Here is a 17,918-nt window from a genome sequence, read left to right on the forward strand (position 1 = left end):
CACCACCTGGACGAAAACTTCTCATTTACTATTTCATAATTGACTCTCACATGCAGAAAACGTGAAATCTTTCATTGACTTCAACTGGCTTGCATCATTTTCATTTGGTCCAATCTTCATAATTTCTTCGCACTCCCACTTTCTGTTCTCAAAAAAGTATTTAAATTACAATTTAACAAAGTAAATTCTTGTGGGAAAAAAGAGAAATTTAGAAAACAATGAACTCTGTTTTAGGTTTTGTTGGTTTCAATTTATTACTTCATTTGTTACGATATTTTAAATAATAAGAATGGAATAGTTTTATTGAGATCATATATTTCTCAAAATGCTGCCGCTACTAATTACAAGTCAGTTTACTTGGCTACATAGCAGTTACATCTCAAAAACAATTCCAGCTGTGGAAATACCATTACCATTTCATTATCTTGCTACAACAAATCACTTAAGAGACAGACTATTATGAGAAAAAATAGCAATGACCAGGGAATATACCATAAAATGGAAAGGGGTGTTGGGGGAAAATGAAAGTAAAATTCTAGAACTAACCCGTTGGAAATCCATCAAATATTGACTTCTTTTGACTCTCTTTCTAAAAGGGGTATTTATGAATGGGATTTCATATGTGCTTGGTCAGTCTTTAGCGTTTAAGACTGGCTCAGGAGACTGAACGCCCGTGGCTTGGGCATTAGTCCCGTCCATTCTGGTCTTAAACCCACATTTAAGACTGGCCCTGCACATATTTATTCCCTTATTTCTTTTCATACCATTTATAACAACTATTAACCATCCAAGAGGCTTTGAGTGTTTTACGCGATATCCGCAGCATGCAGTGACCAAAATCATCAAAGAAGAAAAATAGCAAATGATTCAACAAAAATTCAACCTGCTGTACCAGACAGCATCACAATACAAAACCACTCTTGAAATGAGATCAATACCATTGTAGATTATTAATCTAGGTTAACATGACCTAGATTAATGCTTTAAGTTTATGGCAAACTGAAACAAGAAAATAAATAAGACGCACTTAACTGGTCGATGTAAATCAACCCAGCATCCTTTAGAAGAGGTTTCCACATTGGAATTTGAAAAGTGGGTGAGTTCTTGGGGTTTACAGTTTGAGAACTGAATTCAGGAAAATTTAGACCTAAGAAGACACACACTACAGAACTTTTTGCTATCTGTTTCACATAATTTCTGGAGAGTTTATGACATCAACACAATAAACTCAAATCAGAGTTCCAAGCTCTGAACGTGCGACATGCATTCTCATTCAGTTGTGCTCCCTTTACAACCCCACCCCAAAACAATGATATTAAATTCACAGGTTAACAGACATACATGTACACAGTACCAAATTAAATACTCCAGCAATGCTGCCGTCCCCTGTGCTTCACATTTTCAAAAGGCCTATACTTTTACATATGGACACTTTCAAATGGAGGTTCAAATTCGATGCTCCCATCTGCCACCTCTAAGCAAAGACGCCGTCAGTACGCAAGCCTGTTAAAGATTATTCAACACATTGCGGTAATTTTTACAAATGCATAATTAAACACAACTCCTGTCTTAAGAGCGCTCACAGAGCATTTATTTTGCCTCAAGTGGCAATTGTACGGAAACTGTGAGCACTCTCTGGTGCCCTCTTGCTAAACACACAAAGTCGCTGTGGCCTCATCCACCTTCCACCTCTCCTCCCACTCTTCATCTCAGATACGGACAGAGGCCGTGTCCGAAACGGGCTTCCAGCGCTACGGCTAGGTCTACTGTCTGCGCGTTTCCACGCCTTTTCATTGGAGCGAGGACCTAGACCTAGCTCTAGACAAGAGATTCAGATACAGCCAGAAGCTGTGTTTCACACTATCTTATCATGCCTTAAAGATGCAAGGGCGCCCTCAATGGCTGAGCGCAGAAACACTGGTTTCACATCCTAGAAACTGTGGTTGATATACACTGAGCTACAACACCGGCAACAATAAAATAAATGGGCATTTGTTCAATATCTGTCACTTGAACTGACCTCTCCCTCTTGTAATTCAGTGGTTCAAACTGACAGATTTATGACACACTGAACCTCACATTCTGGTGGGCAATGTTAGCCTACGGGCAACACACATTCAATGGCACCCGCAGCTTGTTACCCCCCGTGTGCAAAAAGACACTTTACATAAAAACCCACAGGGCAATGTTTCAAACAAAGTATGACTCACTTCCGCTTGCAATGACGGCCCAAGAGAAGAAAGCTCGACAAATGAGGTGAAGAACAGATCACAAGATGCCTTTTATTTTTGGCAAAGCTAGAGCACCTCCTGCACGTGTCAATGTAACCCTGTGAATGTCTCTAGTGAGCATGTGACGGGTGAATGTTTAAGCTGTGCCAGGACACATTTCAGGCAGTTCCTAAGTGACCATGGGACTGTCTGTTACTCTCTCCAGCTTTTCAAAGTGTTTCCGGGCATTCTTGATGTTGATGAGAGTGGCAGCTGATGCTGTTGAGAGAAGAAAAGTTTAACAATAATTTAAACTTGACAAATTGGAACCAAAATATTCAGTGTCGTACTGACACACAACAATGGAGAGTATATAACCTACAGAGTTGTAGAATTTCTACAAGAACCAGGGGCAGGTGGTTTTTCACTGGAAGACAAATATCCGATGATAAGAGGAGAGGGTTATTATCCCCACCCCCCCCCAAGGGTGTACATAAAATCGTACTGTAATTGGAGGATTTGGGACTGTTAGGGTTACTTACTCATTAATTAACTAGGGTTACCGTGTGGATGCCTTGCTGGATGTAAATGAGGTTCTTTGTTTAATTATAGGCCACCCCCCATAAATTCTACTCATCTTGAAAGCCCGAGGAAAGCATCTCACATTAATGTTTCCATCATCAATGAAATGGAAAACATGAAATACCTGTGTATAATTTAGACATTTCTAAACACTGAGCTTACTTCTGATGAAATTTGGTATTCAACCACTTAAGTTGAATGCTGCCCTCCTTTGGCCGAACTACTTTATGCCATTTTAATACAAACTGGAAACTCACAACAGAAGAGCCAGTGCCCTGTCCAATGACAGACAACCATGATGTCATTATTAGCAGGTGAACCATTGAGTCTTTTGATAACATTATAGATCAAAAGTGTTTCTTTGGAACGCAGACAGCTACAAAAAACTGTCCATTTCTCTCAAGTGCAAAATTTATAAGCCTCTCACTGCTACAACCTATACCAATCCTGGCCTCTCAGGCCAGAGATACTTACGTATTGATGGATCCGACATGATGACCATCACGTACGTATTTGATGTGAACACGTCAATGAATGCTGCAAATGCCGAATTCTTCACCTCCATGCTCTGGAACGATGCCGCAAGTTTGCTACGGGGAAAAACCACAGCAGATCGTCAAATGTGATGTCTCATGTTTTTGAAGTAGAGAGAAATCATCGCCTCGACATCGACATAAGCATTATTGTCTCCATTATCTTCTTGTCTGGTATTGGTTGGCAGTATCCCCAAGTTTTTTTTTCCAACAGAAAAGTCAGGATGACTGTAACGCTGCTCTGATAATCCCATCTCTCTGCACTTTGTGCCGGTCCAACTGTCCTCCCTAACTGTCGTCCTCACCTGCAGCTAAGCTTGAACTGCTTGATGATGTTGCTAATCTTCTCGAATCGGTGTACATCTCTCTGGAACTTCCTTTGACAATGTGAGATTACCTGAAACCGATGGCGCAGAGGGAAACCTTTGAAAGATATCCAGTTACTTCAGGCCTCACATATGGGGTGGGACACTGGAGAAATGTTTGGGACAGATAAGGAAGATAAGGACTGAAACTGTACCACAGCCGAGTTGCATGTTTCCCGACTTACGCTGCACTTGTGAACAACGACACATCGCATCTATCCATTTGCGTGATAATTCAAGAGGGTCAGGTTTGGAGCATGCTACTTAAAAGACTTTTTGAACAAGCTTTGGCAGACTATGTGTCTTGGTGTACTTTGTGTTCCATGCTACGTTACAACTGCAGTGCATGTAAATCAAAGCACCCTCTGGGTTGACAAGGCCAGGAGTTTATTAGCTGATATTATGCACATAAATAATGACATTAGCCGCTCCCAACTCATGTAAAGCAATCAACCAGACACGACAGTGATGGTACCGCATGGCTAAAAGAATTAACCTTTGCAGAGATTCAAGACTTCCTCCCTGGTTAGACCTTCAGTACTCACGACTAATTTAAGGGGATATGTCCGGTTTATGTGTGAAATTAAAGTCCTTCAAGGAAGCTGACAGGTACCTGGCCTTGCTTGGAGTGGGTCTTTTGTGGTATTGAATTGTGGCATGGTCCCTTTCATCATGGATTTTTATTCACAATGAATAAAGTGGAAAGGGCTTGGTAATCAAATTTAATGCCATTCAAACTACACGAACACCCAAAAGCATTTCATATTTGTGGGAAATACACAATTTTCTGCATAAAGAATTCATTGGATAATTTTTGAGGATCTGCCCTTGTTCTGTGCTAGTATAACCTGAATTGAAAATCCACCCGGATTGACTGACAAGATCAGGTTTTGTTTTCTGAGACTGTAATTTTTTAACACATTCTCTTTGACTTTGTCAGGTTTGCAACTGCATTTCACAGAACCTTTTCTTTCAAACAAAAAGGTTACACCTTCACGGCTTATTTTAAAGTTGGCTGGAAATCTTCAACGCCGTATCAGGTGTTTCAAATGGTGAATGGATTCCAGTTTTCATGCTGCTCAGCTTAGTATCAACTGCAGTGCCCAATTACCGTGTGTTATTCTGTCACGTACAAGGTGCACTTGACAAGTGCGGCCAAGACAATGGATCATTCATTACCCAAGGCCCAAATCTGTTATTTTACTCTCAGGCAGTTGGAGTCCTTTCTGTTGTCTCACTTTCGCTTCTATTGGCTTACCACAGTTACTGCCACACTAGTGTCTTTGTTCTTAAAAACAACAGAGTGAATGTAGTGATAAGTCGGTATCCTAATTTTAGCAACGAAATCCCAAACTACCTTTGATTTTGAAGTGGTAAAAAAAAAAATTAGAACTTTAGCAGCAATTCTCCAGATTGCACCTGAAGTTGCTCTTACCAAGAATGTGGCCCTTTCAAATAGTAAGACCTCATCGGCATCAATGATCTCTGCAAACTGCTGTAGGTTGGACTCCAGTTGCTGCACGTTCGGGATGAGCAGGTAGACGATGGACGACCAGGCCTTGTAGAGAGTCTCGTCCCAGATGGACGTACGGAAACAGGTGCAAGACAGGGGCTTGGACAGACGCTTCAAGTCCTCCTCTCGCTCGTGGAAAATCTGGGACAGGTGTCCACCAGTCAGTTCATTATTGCAATAATTGCTACCCTGTTCATGACTACTGTCAGAAACACCCCGACAAGCCCAGTTATTCCCACAGCAACGGTGTGAGGATTGTTGAGCTGGCAATTAGGCTTACAAGAAAAAAGTAGTCCCAAATTTTGTGGACTAGTTTAAATATCTTCCTATTCTGTCAATGGTATATCTCACAAAGATGGACAGTCGGGTGAATGAAGTTATCTACATGTAAATTGGTTACACAGATATTAAAAACGACTGCTTGTGTTACTGTGGGGATCCATTCGTGGAGGAAAATCTGCAAAATTAAGCGAACTGGGCAATTTTTGGTCTTGTCACACCTTTTTCAGAATCAGCACTTTGATGAGCAATGCCATAAAACACCAGGAAATTTCTACCGAACAGGTACACGATCAACTTCCCCTCATAACCTGATCCATCCACATGCGCACTACCATCAAGTCATTGCCCCTAGAGAGAAACGAACAAACATCACCAACACAAATATGTCTCTCCCTCGGGACTCACCAAGTCTCTCTCATCCTCCTGCACCAGATCCATCTTGTGGATGAGACAGAAGATCTTGGCCTCCGGGGAGTTCTGCAGGATGGCCTCCAGGCAGGACTGGTAGTAGTGCATGTCCTTGTCCAGCTCTCGGCTCTCCACGTCAAAGACGTAGATCAGCACCTCCACGTTCCGGAAGATGTTGTCCCTCTGACTCGCAAAGTAGTTTTCCATGAAGGCCTCTTGCCTGGAATGAAACAGAGCGAACGGTGCTGAAACATATATATCACGACTGTCCGGTGATACATGTATATATCTGCCTGTTGGGCAATTTAATGAACTTGTCAAGAGATCAAGTTGAAAAATCATTACAATTATAACAAAAACCACACACAAATATAAAACACTAACGACCCTATTCCAAATCAAAGCAAACATTTTGGGTAACTTGGTTGGTTTCCTGTGAACGGCTTTTGCTAAAACACGCTTCCATAAAACTACACTTTAAGATTGAGACTGGCGGCACTGCATGTTTCAACCTTTGAAATATGGACACGAGTCCCGACTTCTACTGGCAAAAATCACATGATATGCACTTGAAGGGGGACATTGGCCTTAGTTCAGAAGGGCAGATGATTTTCGTTGTTTTGCTTTTCATTCAGTTTCTTTATAGTAGAAACAAACAGCAGAGAGGAAACTAAATATAACTACATTTTGTGGCAATAATCTCACTGCACATTATCTCGTCCATAAATACACGTGGCCTCCCGCAGCATATCCACTACCCATGAACAATAATTTGTTTTTCAAAAGCATTCCATAAAAAAACAACAAATCCTCAGCGAGTGGCCTCCTGCAGTCCGAAATCGGTCTGGGCTTATCAGCGACTGTTTGTAAATGCCAGCGCTGTTGGTGTCCTTAGGGGGGGACTGCCTGCAAATTGGAAAGCTGATGAGATTATTTTTGGGAGAAGTCTGAGCGACGCTGGCTCATCATACTCACCCTCCGCAATCCCAGAGGTTTAAGACTAGGTTGCCTAGAAATCTGACATGGGAATGCTCAACGTCAACTGTTGGGGAAATAAACATAGGTAGACTTGTTTATGAGAAACTTCAAACTAGCAGCCTGAACATCATAGCCGTAAAGAAAATAACGCAATACAATATATAAAATTAAAATGGACATTCTCAAAAATGTGTATCTTGAGAGATAGATGTGTTTCTAACAGCTAGGCTACATAAAGACTATATGAATGACTTGAATCGAAGTTAAAGTATCCATTATTTTCAAAAGCCACGCAAATATTATTAAGTGTCAAAACCCGAAATTGCAAATTTCCTTTCACAAACAGTAATCTCAAAGGAAACAGTTTGGGCAGTAAAGACATTCCTACCGAGACAGATTGAAGCTTAATTAAAGTTGATATTTTTATATAATTTACAACTATCCATGCTACATGTACACAGACAGGAGACAAAAGTATCACAGGCAGCTGACTCAGACTTACTTGTGGCCCCTAACCTGCGGGTGTCACGAGCGATGTAGTTGGCAAAGATTATGGACCTCATGCTGGTCTTGCCAGACCCGCTCTTACCCATAAGCAGTACCTTTTAAAAACAACATGACAACAACAAAATCAGAATTCTTGTGTCAAAAAAACCCCAGAATGTCTGCACTGCCGTCAACAATACAATGTTACTCAGACCCTGGGGTTGTTAATCACCCTCATGTGACCATCATCTTCAACTAGAGTTCCTTTTTGTGCACCTAAGTACAGGTACCAGAGAGCTGTATTGCATTTAACTTCAATAATATCTAAGTCTGAACTCAGTTTTTCTGGGAAAAATGTTTAATCCTATTCATGAGTAAAAATGACATCACTTTTCAAACAAAATTCTAATGCCATTAAAAAAAAAAAAGAGTTTCAACTAAAAAAAAAACTGCAAAGGAGGAAACGTTATGTTTTTTTATTGTGAATGGACACTTTAGTGTAATCGTATCACTGATAAATAATTTCTCTATTGCTGTATCAACAAGGAGATCAAACTGGAAAAGAGCCCAAATATTCCTGCAACTGTGTACGAAACTGAATAAATGGAGCAAATGCATCCAGCTGTAACTTATAAACAGTTTATAAAATTTCATTCGTTCAATTTGTAAACAGAAAATTGTGTGTGTTAAAAAAGTATACACGCACCCACGGGAACCTTGAAATGTGAGTATGACTGTGATCAAACAAAACTGATTTATAACCCAAAAGGTTGCGGAGGATGGAAAAACAGTCTTCAGATCAACAAGAAGGATGCCAGATTTGCCATTTACGGATGATTACTATATCAGTATCTTTCAGGATTGAGTAATGATGTTCAGATGATGACAGGGTAACGTCAAGTGATTGGTTACTTAGCAACCAGATTCCTTAGATGCCAGTATCTAAAGGTAGCATGTCTCTCTGATGGTCCCAGTTGAAAAAAAAAAAAAAAGAGGCTAGTGCATTAGTGTCAAGTTTGCTCAGTTGTTAGAATTCACACAATGTATTTAATCACACCACATGGTATGCACAGTAAATGTTTGTAGCAATTCCGTTTACAGCAATGTTTCACGGGGTAATATTCCAAAGTCACGTGAGAAATGTTATTTTGGTCCCTAACCTTTTAAGGTTCAGGCGTGCTAGACAAAACAAGGCTGGCTCCAAGTCCAAGGGATGATTTGAGCCAACGTAATTATACAGCAACGCATCCAGTGGGAGGCAGCTAACGTACACGTACATGTACACTGGGGAATTCCTTACTAAAACTACCTGATCTGCTGTGAATATTTCTCAAGTCAATGTTCACCAAACAATTTCCACTTCCAATGTTACATCCATTGAAGGGACAAATGTTGCCTGAAGTTTTTGTCAGGTCTGTTTTTTTTCCCCTCTTCTCGTAACAACTCTTGTATGAAAAGCTAGTTCAGACTATTGTGCATACTTCACATGTCTCTCTATTGTTTGGCCCAGCGCTGGGACATGCTATTCAGGGTGAGCTTCACAACTTTTAGGGTCGCCTGATGAAGTCTGCCTGAAGTGATTTCAAAGAAAATACAGCCTTGCATTCTGCAAGCAGGCCGCTAGGTCAAACTTGGATGGTGTGTTGTGGCTTCAAACACCATGGTCTCGCACTACAGGGGTTTACGTATACATGTATATGTGTGGTGAGCTAAATTAACGTGAACATTGCCTAGCGAACAATGAATACATGCATCAGACAAGGTCTCAACTGGAATTACTGATGCCAGCATTTAAGCAGAAAAGCCGGCCAATGTCTCCAACATGTATATTAGCAACAGCGGTCACCGGTATTCACACGGGCACCAGCCATCGTGGATTAAGTCCCGAAACGAGCAGAAGAGGGCAGCGCACAAGACACGATATTACAGCTACGCCGGTCTCAGCAGCGCACGGTTTGACAGCCACAGTCGCCAGGACAAGTCAACCGAGTTTGAAAAATGGCGGCGAGCGCAAGAGATGGAGGTTGCGATGCTCAAAGCCAAGGTGAGAACTGTGATCATGAGTTGTGATGAGCTGACGCAGTCGTTACAAAGACCGTTGCATGATTTCCACATTTTTCCCAGGAAAATGGTGCGGCTACTTACCTTCCTTTTCCTACGATTTATAAAAGTCGATGGCCTCAAAGGTGGGTGTAATCCATTCATGTCTCACAGTTTTCAAAACTTCACACGTCCACAGAATTCCACAGATTTAAATAGATCAAATATTCCAGACTGTGCACATGTTCCCGAGATTCTTGATCACAGTAGAATAACTTGCCAATATCAACCTAGCACAACAGAAGCTCTTCACTGAGGTAATTTCACTTTCCTGATGAACAGAGTACACCAACTACATTCATTACTGGTACTGTACATGTACACGTCAGTAGTCTTTCCACGTACAGGTAGCTATACGTAGTTTGAACTGGACCTCAGAGGTGGTACGCATGTAGCATGTTAACCAAAATCACCCGTATTATGCTTAAAATCAGACAAACTATCCGGCCCAGAACAGATCAGTAGCACCACCAAACCTTGCAAATGAAACTAACATTGTGCAATATTAGAAATAAAGGGACTTCATAGCCTAAGAGTACTGCATGTAGGCACTCTACACCGACAAACCACTATTGTTTTCCAGGCCAATAGGGTATTTCCACATTGAGGTGACCAAGTCCGCGTTCTGTAAAAGTTCAAAGAACACTCTCTGAAGTCAATACCTACCGGTACTTTACACAAGGCTATGAAAATACATTGATGCTTTATTCTCTCAGATAATGTACACGTAACCCACCCGTGATATGATTTAGTACTGTTTGCCTTGATTTGTAAGGACAGGCTGAAGGTCTTTGCTGAAGTGAAACTGAACAATGTACATATGTGCAGCAGTACAAGTGCTTACATGTACAGTATGTATATTACTGTATGGTAACATCACGACCCCATGCCGGCACGATGACCCCATGTGGCCATCATACATGTCCATGTACTTGCGGATGGCATGACGTGCTACATGTTATGCTCACAAGAATCCATGGGTGCATTTATTCCTACAGTGCCTCCCATTTGGGCACAGCACCAAAAGTGGGCAACCATTTTTCAACCGAATGGGCACAAATCCATAGAACTCTTGTATCAGAGTAACACGGCCGAGTGCAAAGACACAATAGTAACGGGTACAAAAAGTTTGCCTCTGACAAAGAAGATTAATTTTTTCCTCAGCAACAAGAAAAAAATAACATCAGCAAAGATGCTAAGATCTGAAACCACAATGATGATGATGCCGCCAAACTTCTGACTGCTACCCTGAACAATACACCAACACAAAATCCAAAGCTTCTCAAAATATAAGATACCCTACGTGTACACGTTCTACTCCAGAAGTTAGTGAGTATATCCAACGCCGAAGACTGTGACACTGATGATGCAGCACTGAATGCTGACAAACACTGAAGTTTCTTGATACAGGGTATTTCATCAGAATCGAGTTTCCAGCATGTTCTCACATGCTGTGCTGAACTTAAGCCGTCAGATGACAGGGCACCATCCAATCCCAAGCCTCTTGATGCAAGTATGTACACAAAATAACAATACAAGCCAGGCCACCGGACCAACAAATTTAACAAAACAAGGTTCTTGTTCGACAAATCACGTGAATTGGGTAAGCTTTTTGTGTTTGAGTAATTGCCGAGATATTGAACAAGGTCCAATTGGTTTTGCACTGATAGAGCATGACACGTGCCGCAAAGATGAAAGTTCAAAGGAGCTTGCAAAGTTCAAACGAACTTTGGAAGCTCTTCAAAGATTACATTTCAGTTCAGAAATGTTGACAGAGCAGATATAAAATGTCCGTCCACCCCTCCCTCACTGCAGGGCTGCCAGGCCACTTTATAACACCCAAAATTTTGGAACAATGGGAAGGGTAGTGTCCATGTGAGATGCTACATATAATGTCCATTTTGCTTTATGTACATGTACCACTCTGAGGGAAGCTTCGACGATCCGTTTGTGACTTACTGTCTGTAAAAAAAAAGGTTATTAGGCTCCTTCTTCCTATGTAGATCTTGCATAATCCTCCAACAACCTCCTGCTGGGTTTGAAACATTTTGACCAAAAACAGAATTTAAGAATTAATTTGGAAAAATATTCATTTTCAGAAAAGTGATTTGCATGTATATATAAAGCCACCGAGGCCTTCAAAATCTTCAAAAGTATGGCAGGAAAAACTTGGTTAAGTCCCAAATTACAGCCACAAGGCCAAATACTCAGTGAATGACCTACTGCAATATCAGAGACCCAATGTGTACATGACATGCAATGAATACATTGAATAAATTTGTGTTTACATAAATCGAAAGCCAAAGTTTGCTGAAATATCAACTTTTGGTTGGTTTCTGATTTACTTCTAATGCATTCACTCATACTGGACATTTGTTCCATTAAGTTTAAATAGGGTTGTATTTTCATTTCGTATTTAGCAGTGTGTGTATTATTATCCGGTGTTCTGAGAGCCGCAAGGGATTTTGAACACTTTGTGAGTTATTCTTTACTTTTGTATTGACAGCCAACCATAGTTTTAGCAACCAAGTTGTAGGAAAAACACAACTGTGATGTCACAAGAGCAGGCCTTTTGATCAAATTTAAAATTAGAACAAGTAGAATAGTCAGGACAGTCTTCATATTAACCCCAACTCCCTAGGCCCTTTTTGCTGGGGACCTTCCTCAATCCTCCGGGTTAATTAATTATTACTATAGTACACATTTTACACAAATGTTCCATATTGCATGTACATGTGCAATGATGGTCAGTTGTTTACAATTTTGGATTTGATTTGAATTGCAGTTGATTACACTGTGCTGCTGTGGTATTGATTTATTGATTCCAAAGGAAGTCTTCGGTAACTCTTTTCAGAACAATCTTCCACAGGCATGACGAGAAGAGTAGGCCTGTGAATATGGGCCTAGAGTAAATACTAACTTAGCCCCAGTAGTGTGGCACGGACTCTCACTCCCGACTGAGAGAGCGAGCCCATTAGATTGAATGAATAAAGGCAAAAAGACTGGAAAATAACTCAATAACGTGAGTGAAATTATTCAATAAATAATTTTTAGAAAGCAGAAAGGTCAAGAATCATGTTCGTGTGCAAAAGAAATTACGCCCACGATGATAAGTTGGTGCGCCGAAATGTTCAATACGCCGACACGAAATTGAGCATACGGATGTGTGGCTAAGGATGGATCGGGAGTGACAGTCCGTGCCACACTAGTGGGGCTGATACTAACTATGCTAATCATATGTCACTTTTATTACTCACCATGCTTTTGTAGAGGAAAGAGTTCCATATACGAACATGACGGACGCCAATTGACACCCTGTGCACAAACCCTATGAGTATGAGACTGGTCTGAAGAATTCTAGGCCTAGGTGTTTTTTAAGTAGGCCTAGGCATAAACGACTTGGGTTTTAACTTTCGTCTTGGTGTGAGCGTAAGCGCGCAGCAGACACAACATACCGCAACTGGTCAATTGTAATTTTCAGTACATACGAGAGTCCCGCCGCACTAAGCAAATAATGATCACATAACGCTTTGTTTGATTTTCTTAACCCAATATCATGTTCATATTAAAAGCATTCATGTTCATATTACAAGCATCATACCTTTTTCTTCATTCTATCCAATTTGCCTGTGTCTCTGTCATAGAAATCCTTAATTAAGTAAGTGATTTCCTTGCACGAATTCGCGTTGCGAAAGCTGGATTCCGGCCATTCGTAAGATCTGGGGTCACATGAGGCCAATGGAAGATACCAAAGTCACTTCAGAGGGGTGTCGCTCTTCTTGCTCACGAGCACTAAACAATTAATTGCATCCTCCACTAGTGTCGAAGGAACCATCGACGCATCCTCGTATCCATGTTTGCCAAGATGTGAACTACAAAATCGAGTTCAATCGATTAGATTTTACTCCTAGAAATATCAAAATTATTGAAACTAGAACATGATAATTTCATGCGATATGACTTAGATGTAGGCTAAGTTAGATGTACATGTAGTTATCAAGAAGAAAACTGAAGAGACCTGATATTACAGCTTGCTTTGTTTTCCTACTATTGTTGGTGTCCTGCCTGCCTAATTAACGTTGAAAGATAGGTAGGGGTGGGATGGGGAGGCTAAGCTGGCAAAATGCGGTCCTAATCTGAAGCGCAACTGGTTTTGTGGAAAAGATCTTGGCATTAATCAACATAAAACGAAAAAAAAGTAAGGGCAAAAAGATGATTGTTGTGATGTCATTTTCATGATTACTTCAACCTTTAGAAAAAGCTCTTGGCTAGTCTGACTTCCTGTTAACTTTTATCTTTACCAAAATACCATTGGCATGTCTAATTTGTGTGAATGTGGAAGAGTGATCTATGTGATTTACCTGTAATTAGAATAAATTGACAACTTGTTATCTGAATTATAGTAAACACTCAACCGTTCCTGAGTCAACAAACCACCAAGATAGTGTGATTTTGTGGAAAACGTGCCCCACCTCCTTTGGTACAAAGGGAAACTCCCACAATTCCTTGCATGGCGAAACCAAAATGGCCGATGGAACACGGCGGTCTGCGCGAGAGAAGTCACTCTAGCTCTAGTACAACTTCCCTTCTCAATTAGTGGCAAAATTAACAACTTTCCGGTAGTTGAAAAGTAACCAAGAAAAATGAGCGGGGAACGGGAAAGGCCTCATGCGAGGATGCTCCGAAAGAGCATGGAAGTTTCTGCCTCAGCTGTTCGAGAGAAAGTTTCCCTTGCTGTTCGCGAGAGTCGTTCGTTTGGGGTAAGTTGTTTGACAGGCCAACTCGATTGCTTCGAATGTTTACGGTTTAAACCTGAAATTTATGCATGAAATAATTTCCCATGTGAACCACCTCTTTGGGCATAATTGTTAACGTTATCTTCTTCGCTTGGAATGGTATTTAGTGCCTTTCTAATGCGAAACGGTGAGTTGAATTTGAGCTCTCTTCTGCACGTTCAATACCCGGAACTGCGTCAACGTGGTCAACCTGTGGGAGCGAGCGACGGCGCCGGCCACGCGCCACGCGCGATGATTTGCCCGTAGCAGACTGCCAAGTGTGTTCAGCTTTTGGAATGCACAGCGCATCCTGTTTTTGCTTTGTAAAATTGTAGAGAGGTGTACAAGTAGGTAGGTTTACAGTGTTCGTGGAAAAGATTTATGCATTTTAATGACACTTATTCATAATTTTGGATGGTATATTCTCAGTGAAAGCAGAATTTGCCAAATTTGAAACTTCTTTTCTAATGAAACAAATTACCAAAATTAAATTAACAATTCTACCCCATTCCAATATCCCAATTGTTGTTCCATCTGTTCTAGCACAGATACACTGTAGTCACAGAACTAGCCCTCTAGTTCTAGGGGCACCCATGCCTTATTTTTAAAGGTATTTGCTTGTTTCAGGTTTGCGAATCATGAACCTGCAGAAGGGCTAGCCTAAAAAAAATAATCAGGTTAAGTTACTTATTTACATGTACATGTATTTATGATGCTATTTTAGCATTTTTAGCTTGTCACAGTCAAGGTGTGACTCTGTTTGGTAGAAGAGAAGGCCACTGTCAGCAGTTTGCTGGAGGTCTAAGTTTACCCATACCATGGAGGAAGGAATAGCCATGCCCATAGTTTACCCATACCATGGAGGCAGGAATAGCCATGCCCATAGTTTACCCATACCATGGAGGAAGGAATAGCCATGCCCATACTAAGGGCCTTCTCCCCCCACCACAGTACCAGATTCAAGTGTCATTCCCACAGCCTGCATAATGCACATAATGCTTCCCAGTGGCATACCAAGACAACTGTTCAGAAAAAGCCCCATCCTCTACATGTATTTTGTTAATTCACTATGGATGATTCTAATCCTCCCAGTATTAGTATGCCTGATTAATCAACCGGCCATTTTTTTTAAATGGCATTTTGTCCAGTAAACGTATTCATTTGTGGTTTGTGATGAGAAACTTGTGTGCTTTTAAGAATTTGGAATGTCTGTCTGTTCATTTTACCTTTTAAGTTGCTGTTGATGGATTGCAATTGTAATGTGTTGGTTATTTTTATTATTGAACCTTGTTTTGATTTTTTTTAAACTGTTGTAGTTTTAACCGTACTTTGGCCTTCGGCAACAAGAGTGAAAAATCTAAAATAAATAAACAAATAAAGTTATTAATATGTGTATATTAATGTGTACACCTGTAAACGTAAATTGTACCTGTATATTTTAAAGAGGTTGTATGTTTTGAAAAGGTTACCATTCATGAACATGTTTGATTGACTCTCGGGGAGTGATGAGAATCAAAGCTTAGAAATGGAGCATTTCAAGACCATTTTTATTTTGTGGTTGTCTGTGATTTATTTACATGTACAATACCAATGCCATAGGATCACCGAACTCGTGCATGGTTAATCCATCAACCGTTATCTGTGGTTTAACAGCGCAAGGTCTCTATGGGCTTGGTTTAGTCATAGAGCAAGCATGCATGGTTTAGTGCGTAGCGGTTGTAGCTATTGGAGCTGATTTAACAGGATTTTAAATGGCTTCAAGACAACAATAACTGGGATGCTAGTTAGTCTAATATGTGTGCATTTTAAACTATTACCCTTTTTTGACTACGCTATATAAAGGGTTAATTGATCAGGAGGATGGTAATCGTCACACATGTTACGTGGGTGAATGTTGTCATTTTGTACTCGAAGTTGTAATCGCTTGATAAAATTTTAGTACAGTTGTATCCAAGTGGTTTAAGGAGGAACCCAAAAAATACCAGTACCGGGGTACATGTAATCCTCTTTGCTGTGTAAAATGCATGTAGTACACTACCAATGATTAGCTCTGGTTCAAGATGGCAAACATGTACATGTGTTCATGTAATCAGCTTTGCACTAACGTGTACCAGTAGGTACTGTATTTATAGGCAACATGCCTATGTTGGTTCAAGTACCGGTGTACTGTTGTTGTATGTCTGTGACTGTGACGTACATGTAACATCGCAAAAACATAGTAATTGTGCCAGTAGAGGTAAAGGCCTTAGTGGGGATTTCATAACCAGCTGTACTTATACACAGTTGAGAAAGGCAACACTTGCGAATGACCCCGCGCACTGCACATGCACATATGAAGTGCCGGTTGAGCAGTAGGCGCTGCAGTGCATGTGATTGAGGAAGCAATTCCACAAACTGCAGTTTCATTCCCAGCAGAACACATACATGTATTTGTGTAGCAGTTTGCTGTGTACACTTGTTGGGTGACTACACAGTGGGTACCTAAATAACCTGTTGTTGACACTGTCATGCCAAAAAGGGTCACCGGCAACAATGGCCGGGCACAAAATAGCACTTGGCAGGAATAATCCGTGGCTTTCGCACTGTAGGCAACGCTGCAAACTGGCTTTTGAAGGATTCGGAGTGGGAATTGGAGCTGGAATGGGGCTTAGCAGGACCTTTCCCTTTGGAGAATCTTTTTTTTTTTCTTCAGGAAACATTTGGTGACTTGAAGCACTGGTACACATAACGTATTGCTGAAGTTGTTTTGTTCAGAATTTAAACCTGACACCATTGTATATATTCATTAGGATTTCAAGCTCCAAGGTATTGTAATGATGAACATATCTACATGTACATGTATGCATCTACATGTATGGGTATTAGTGTGTGTTCTGAATAGGTGACAACTGTATAGTGAAACAGAGAACTCCACATTTGACCGAGGTCATCCATTTTCCTGCTGGTACAGGACAGAACATGTACCTGCACATACGTGTAGGAGTAGGCTTACAAATTTTATGCGTAGTATGCCTGTGATCAAGGCCTGAAGAAGTGGAGATCTTCCATAAATGTTCAGGGCACCCTAGGGCATTTAGAGTTCTCGCACCTGCATCGATCGTTTGTGAGTCATGGCCCTGTATGGGGCACATACTGTACCCATGTGTACTGCAAATTGTCACCTGGACCTTGACCATGCTGTAGCCAACTCCCCAATGTCTATCATGCTTCGCTCCACCAGTGCCAGGCCAGGTAGACACACATGCATTCATGATTCATCATCAATGGCTCTCTTGTTCCCCCTGCATGCATTTGTCACTGCCACCTTTGAGAACCTGATCCCGACTGTCAACGCCGCACTGATTAAGCTGCCGGGCCAGTTTGCAAGTGCACATGTACACCTACCATACATGTTGGCCTGTTGCCTCCACTGTACATGTATAATACACCCCTCACCTTCAAGCATAAGTGCCTGGCCTTATGGTTTGTCTGCTGTGTTGTGGTCAGTCAACCATTTACCTGTTAGTTTTAAACATGTCCTGCATGGCAAAACTCATCCATTAACAGGACCACCCATGGGTACATATACATGTAGGTCTTACAAGTAACACACATACATGTATGCGCATTAGATTTACAGCTATAAAACTTTATGTACCCCACACTGTGTTGTGTATAATGTTTCAGCTTTGTCTCTGTCCAATGAT

At 41.0% G+C, this 17,918-nt stretch overlaps 2 protein-coding genes across 4 annotated transcripts in view; one reads left to right on the plus strand and one right to left on the minus strand.

Moving 5' to 3' along the window:
* Positions 1-224: 224 nt before the first annotated feature.
* Positions 225-13,216, minus strand: LOC110977863 (ras-related GTP-binding protein A). 2 transcript variants are annotated; one of them, XM_087145395.1, is made up of 9 exons: positions 10,761-10,957; positions 9,503-9,728; positions 7,374-7,473; positions 6,869-6,935; positions 5,891-6,113; positions 5,126-5,344; positions 3,631-3,722; positions 3,267-3,382; positions 225-2,489 (listed from the first exon to the last, which is right to left on the minus strand). In XM_087145395.1, the coding sequence occupies exons 2-9, from the start codon at positions 9,560-9,562 to the stop codon at positions 2,401-2,403; spliced, it is 966 nt and encodes a 321-aa protein (XP_087001521.1). In that variant the 5' UTR covers positions 9,563-9,728; positions 10,761-10,957; the 3' UTR covers positions 225-2,400. The 2 variants fall into 2 exon arrangements, with proteins under 2 accessions (XP_087001521.1, XP_022088065.1); XM_022232373.2 differs by lacking the exons at positions 9,503-9,728; positions 10,761-10,957 and adding an exon at positions 13,059-13,216.
* LOC110977858 (dedicator of cytokinesis protein 9-like) overlaps positions 8,827-17,918 on the plus strand; it is a 90,041-nt gene continuing 80,949 nt past the window's right edge. The window contains exon 1 of one of the 2 annotated variants that reach the window (XM_087145389.1): positions 8,827-9,401. In XM_087145389.1, coding sequence (XP_087001515.1) covers positions 9,180-9,401 — 222 coding nt within the window. In that variant the 5' untranslated portion in view covers positions 8,827-9,179. Of the gene's footprint in view, positions 9,402-13,952; positions 14,218-17,918 lie in introns of those variants that run through there. The other variant, XM_087145390.1, reaches the window with a different exon arrangement.

This window comes from Acanthaster planci, linkage group LG14, assembly GCF_054643075.1.
Source record: "Acanthaster planci isolate LZ-2023a linkage group LG14, COTS_SCS, whole genome shotgun sequence".
Taxonomy (NCBI): domain Eukaryota; kingdom Metazoa; phylum Echinodermata; class Asteroidea; order Valvatida; family Acanthasteridae; genus Acanthaster; species Acanthaster planci.

Bases quoted from the DNA above. Each gene is read 5' to 3' on its own strand.
- LOC110977863 (XM_087145395.1), bottom strand. From the start codon at position 9,562: ATGAATGGATTACACCCACCTTTGAGGCCATCGACTTTTATAAATCGT. The intron at 5,345-5,890 runs GTGAGTCCCGAG...CACCTGTCCCAG, and splicing joins AGGAGGATGAGAGAGACTTG to ATTTTCCACGAGCGAGAGGA. The intron at 2,490-3,266 runs GTAAGTATCTCT...TTCTCTCAACAG, and splicing joins CATGTCGGATCCATCAATAC to CATCAGCTGCCACTCTCATC.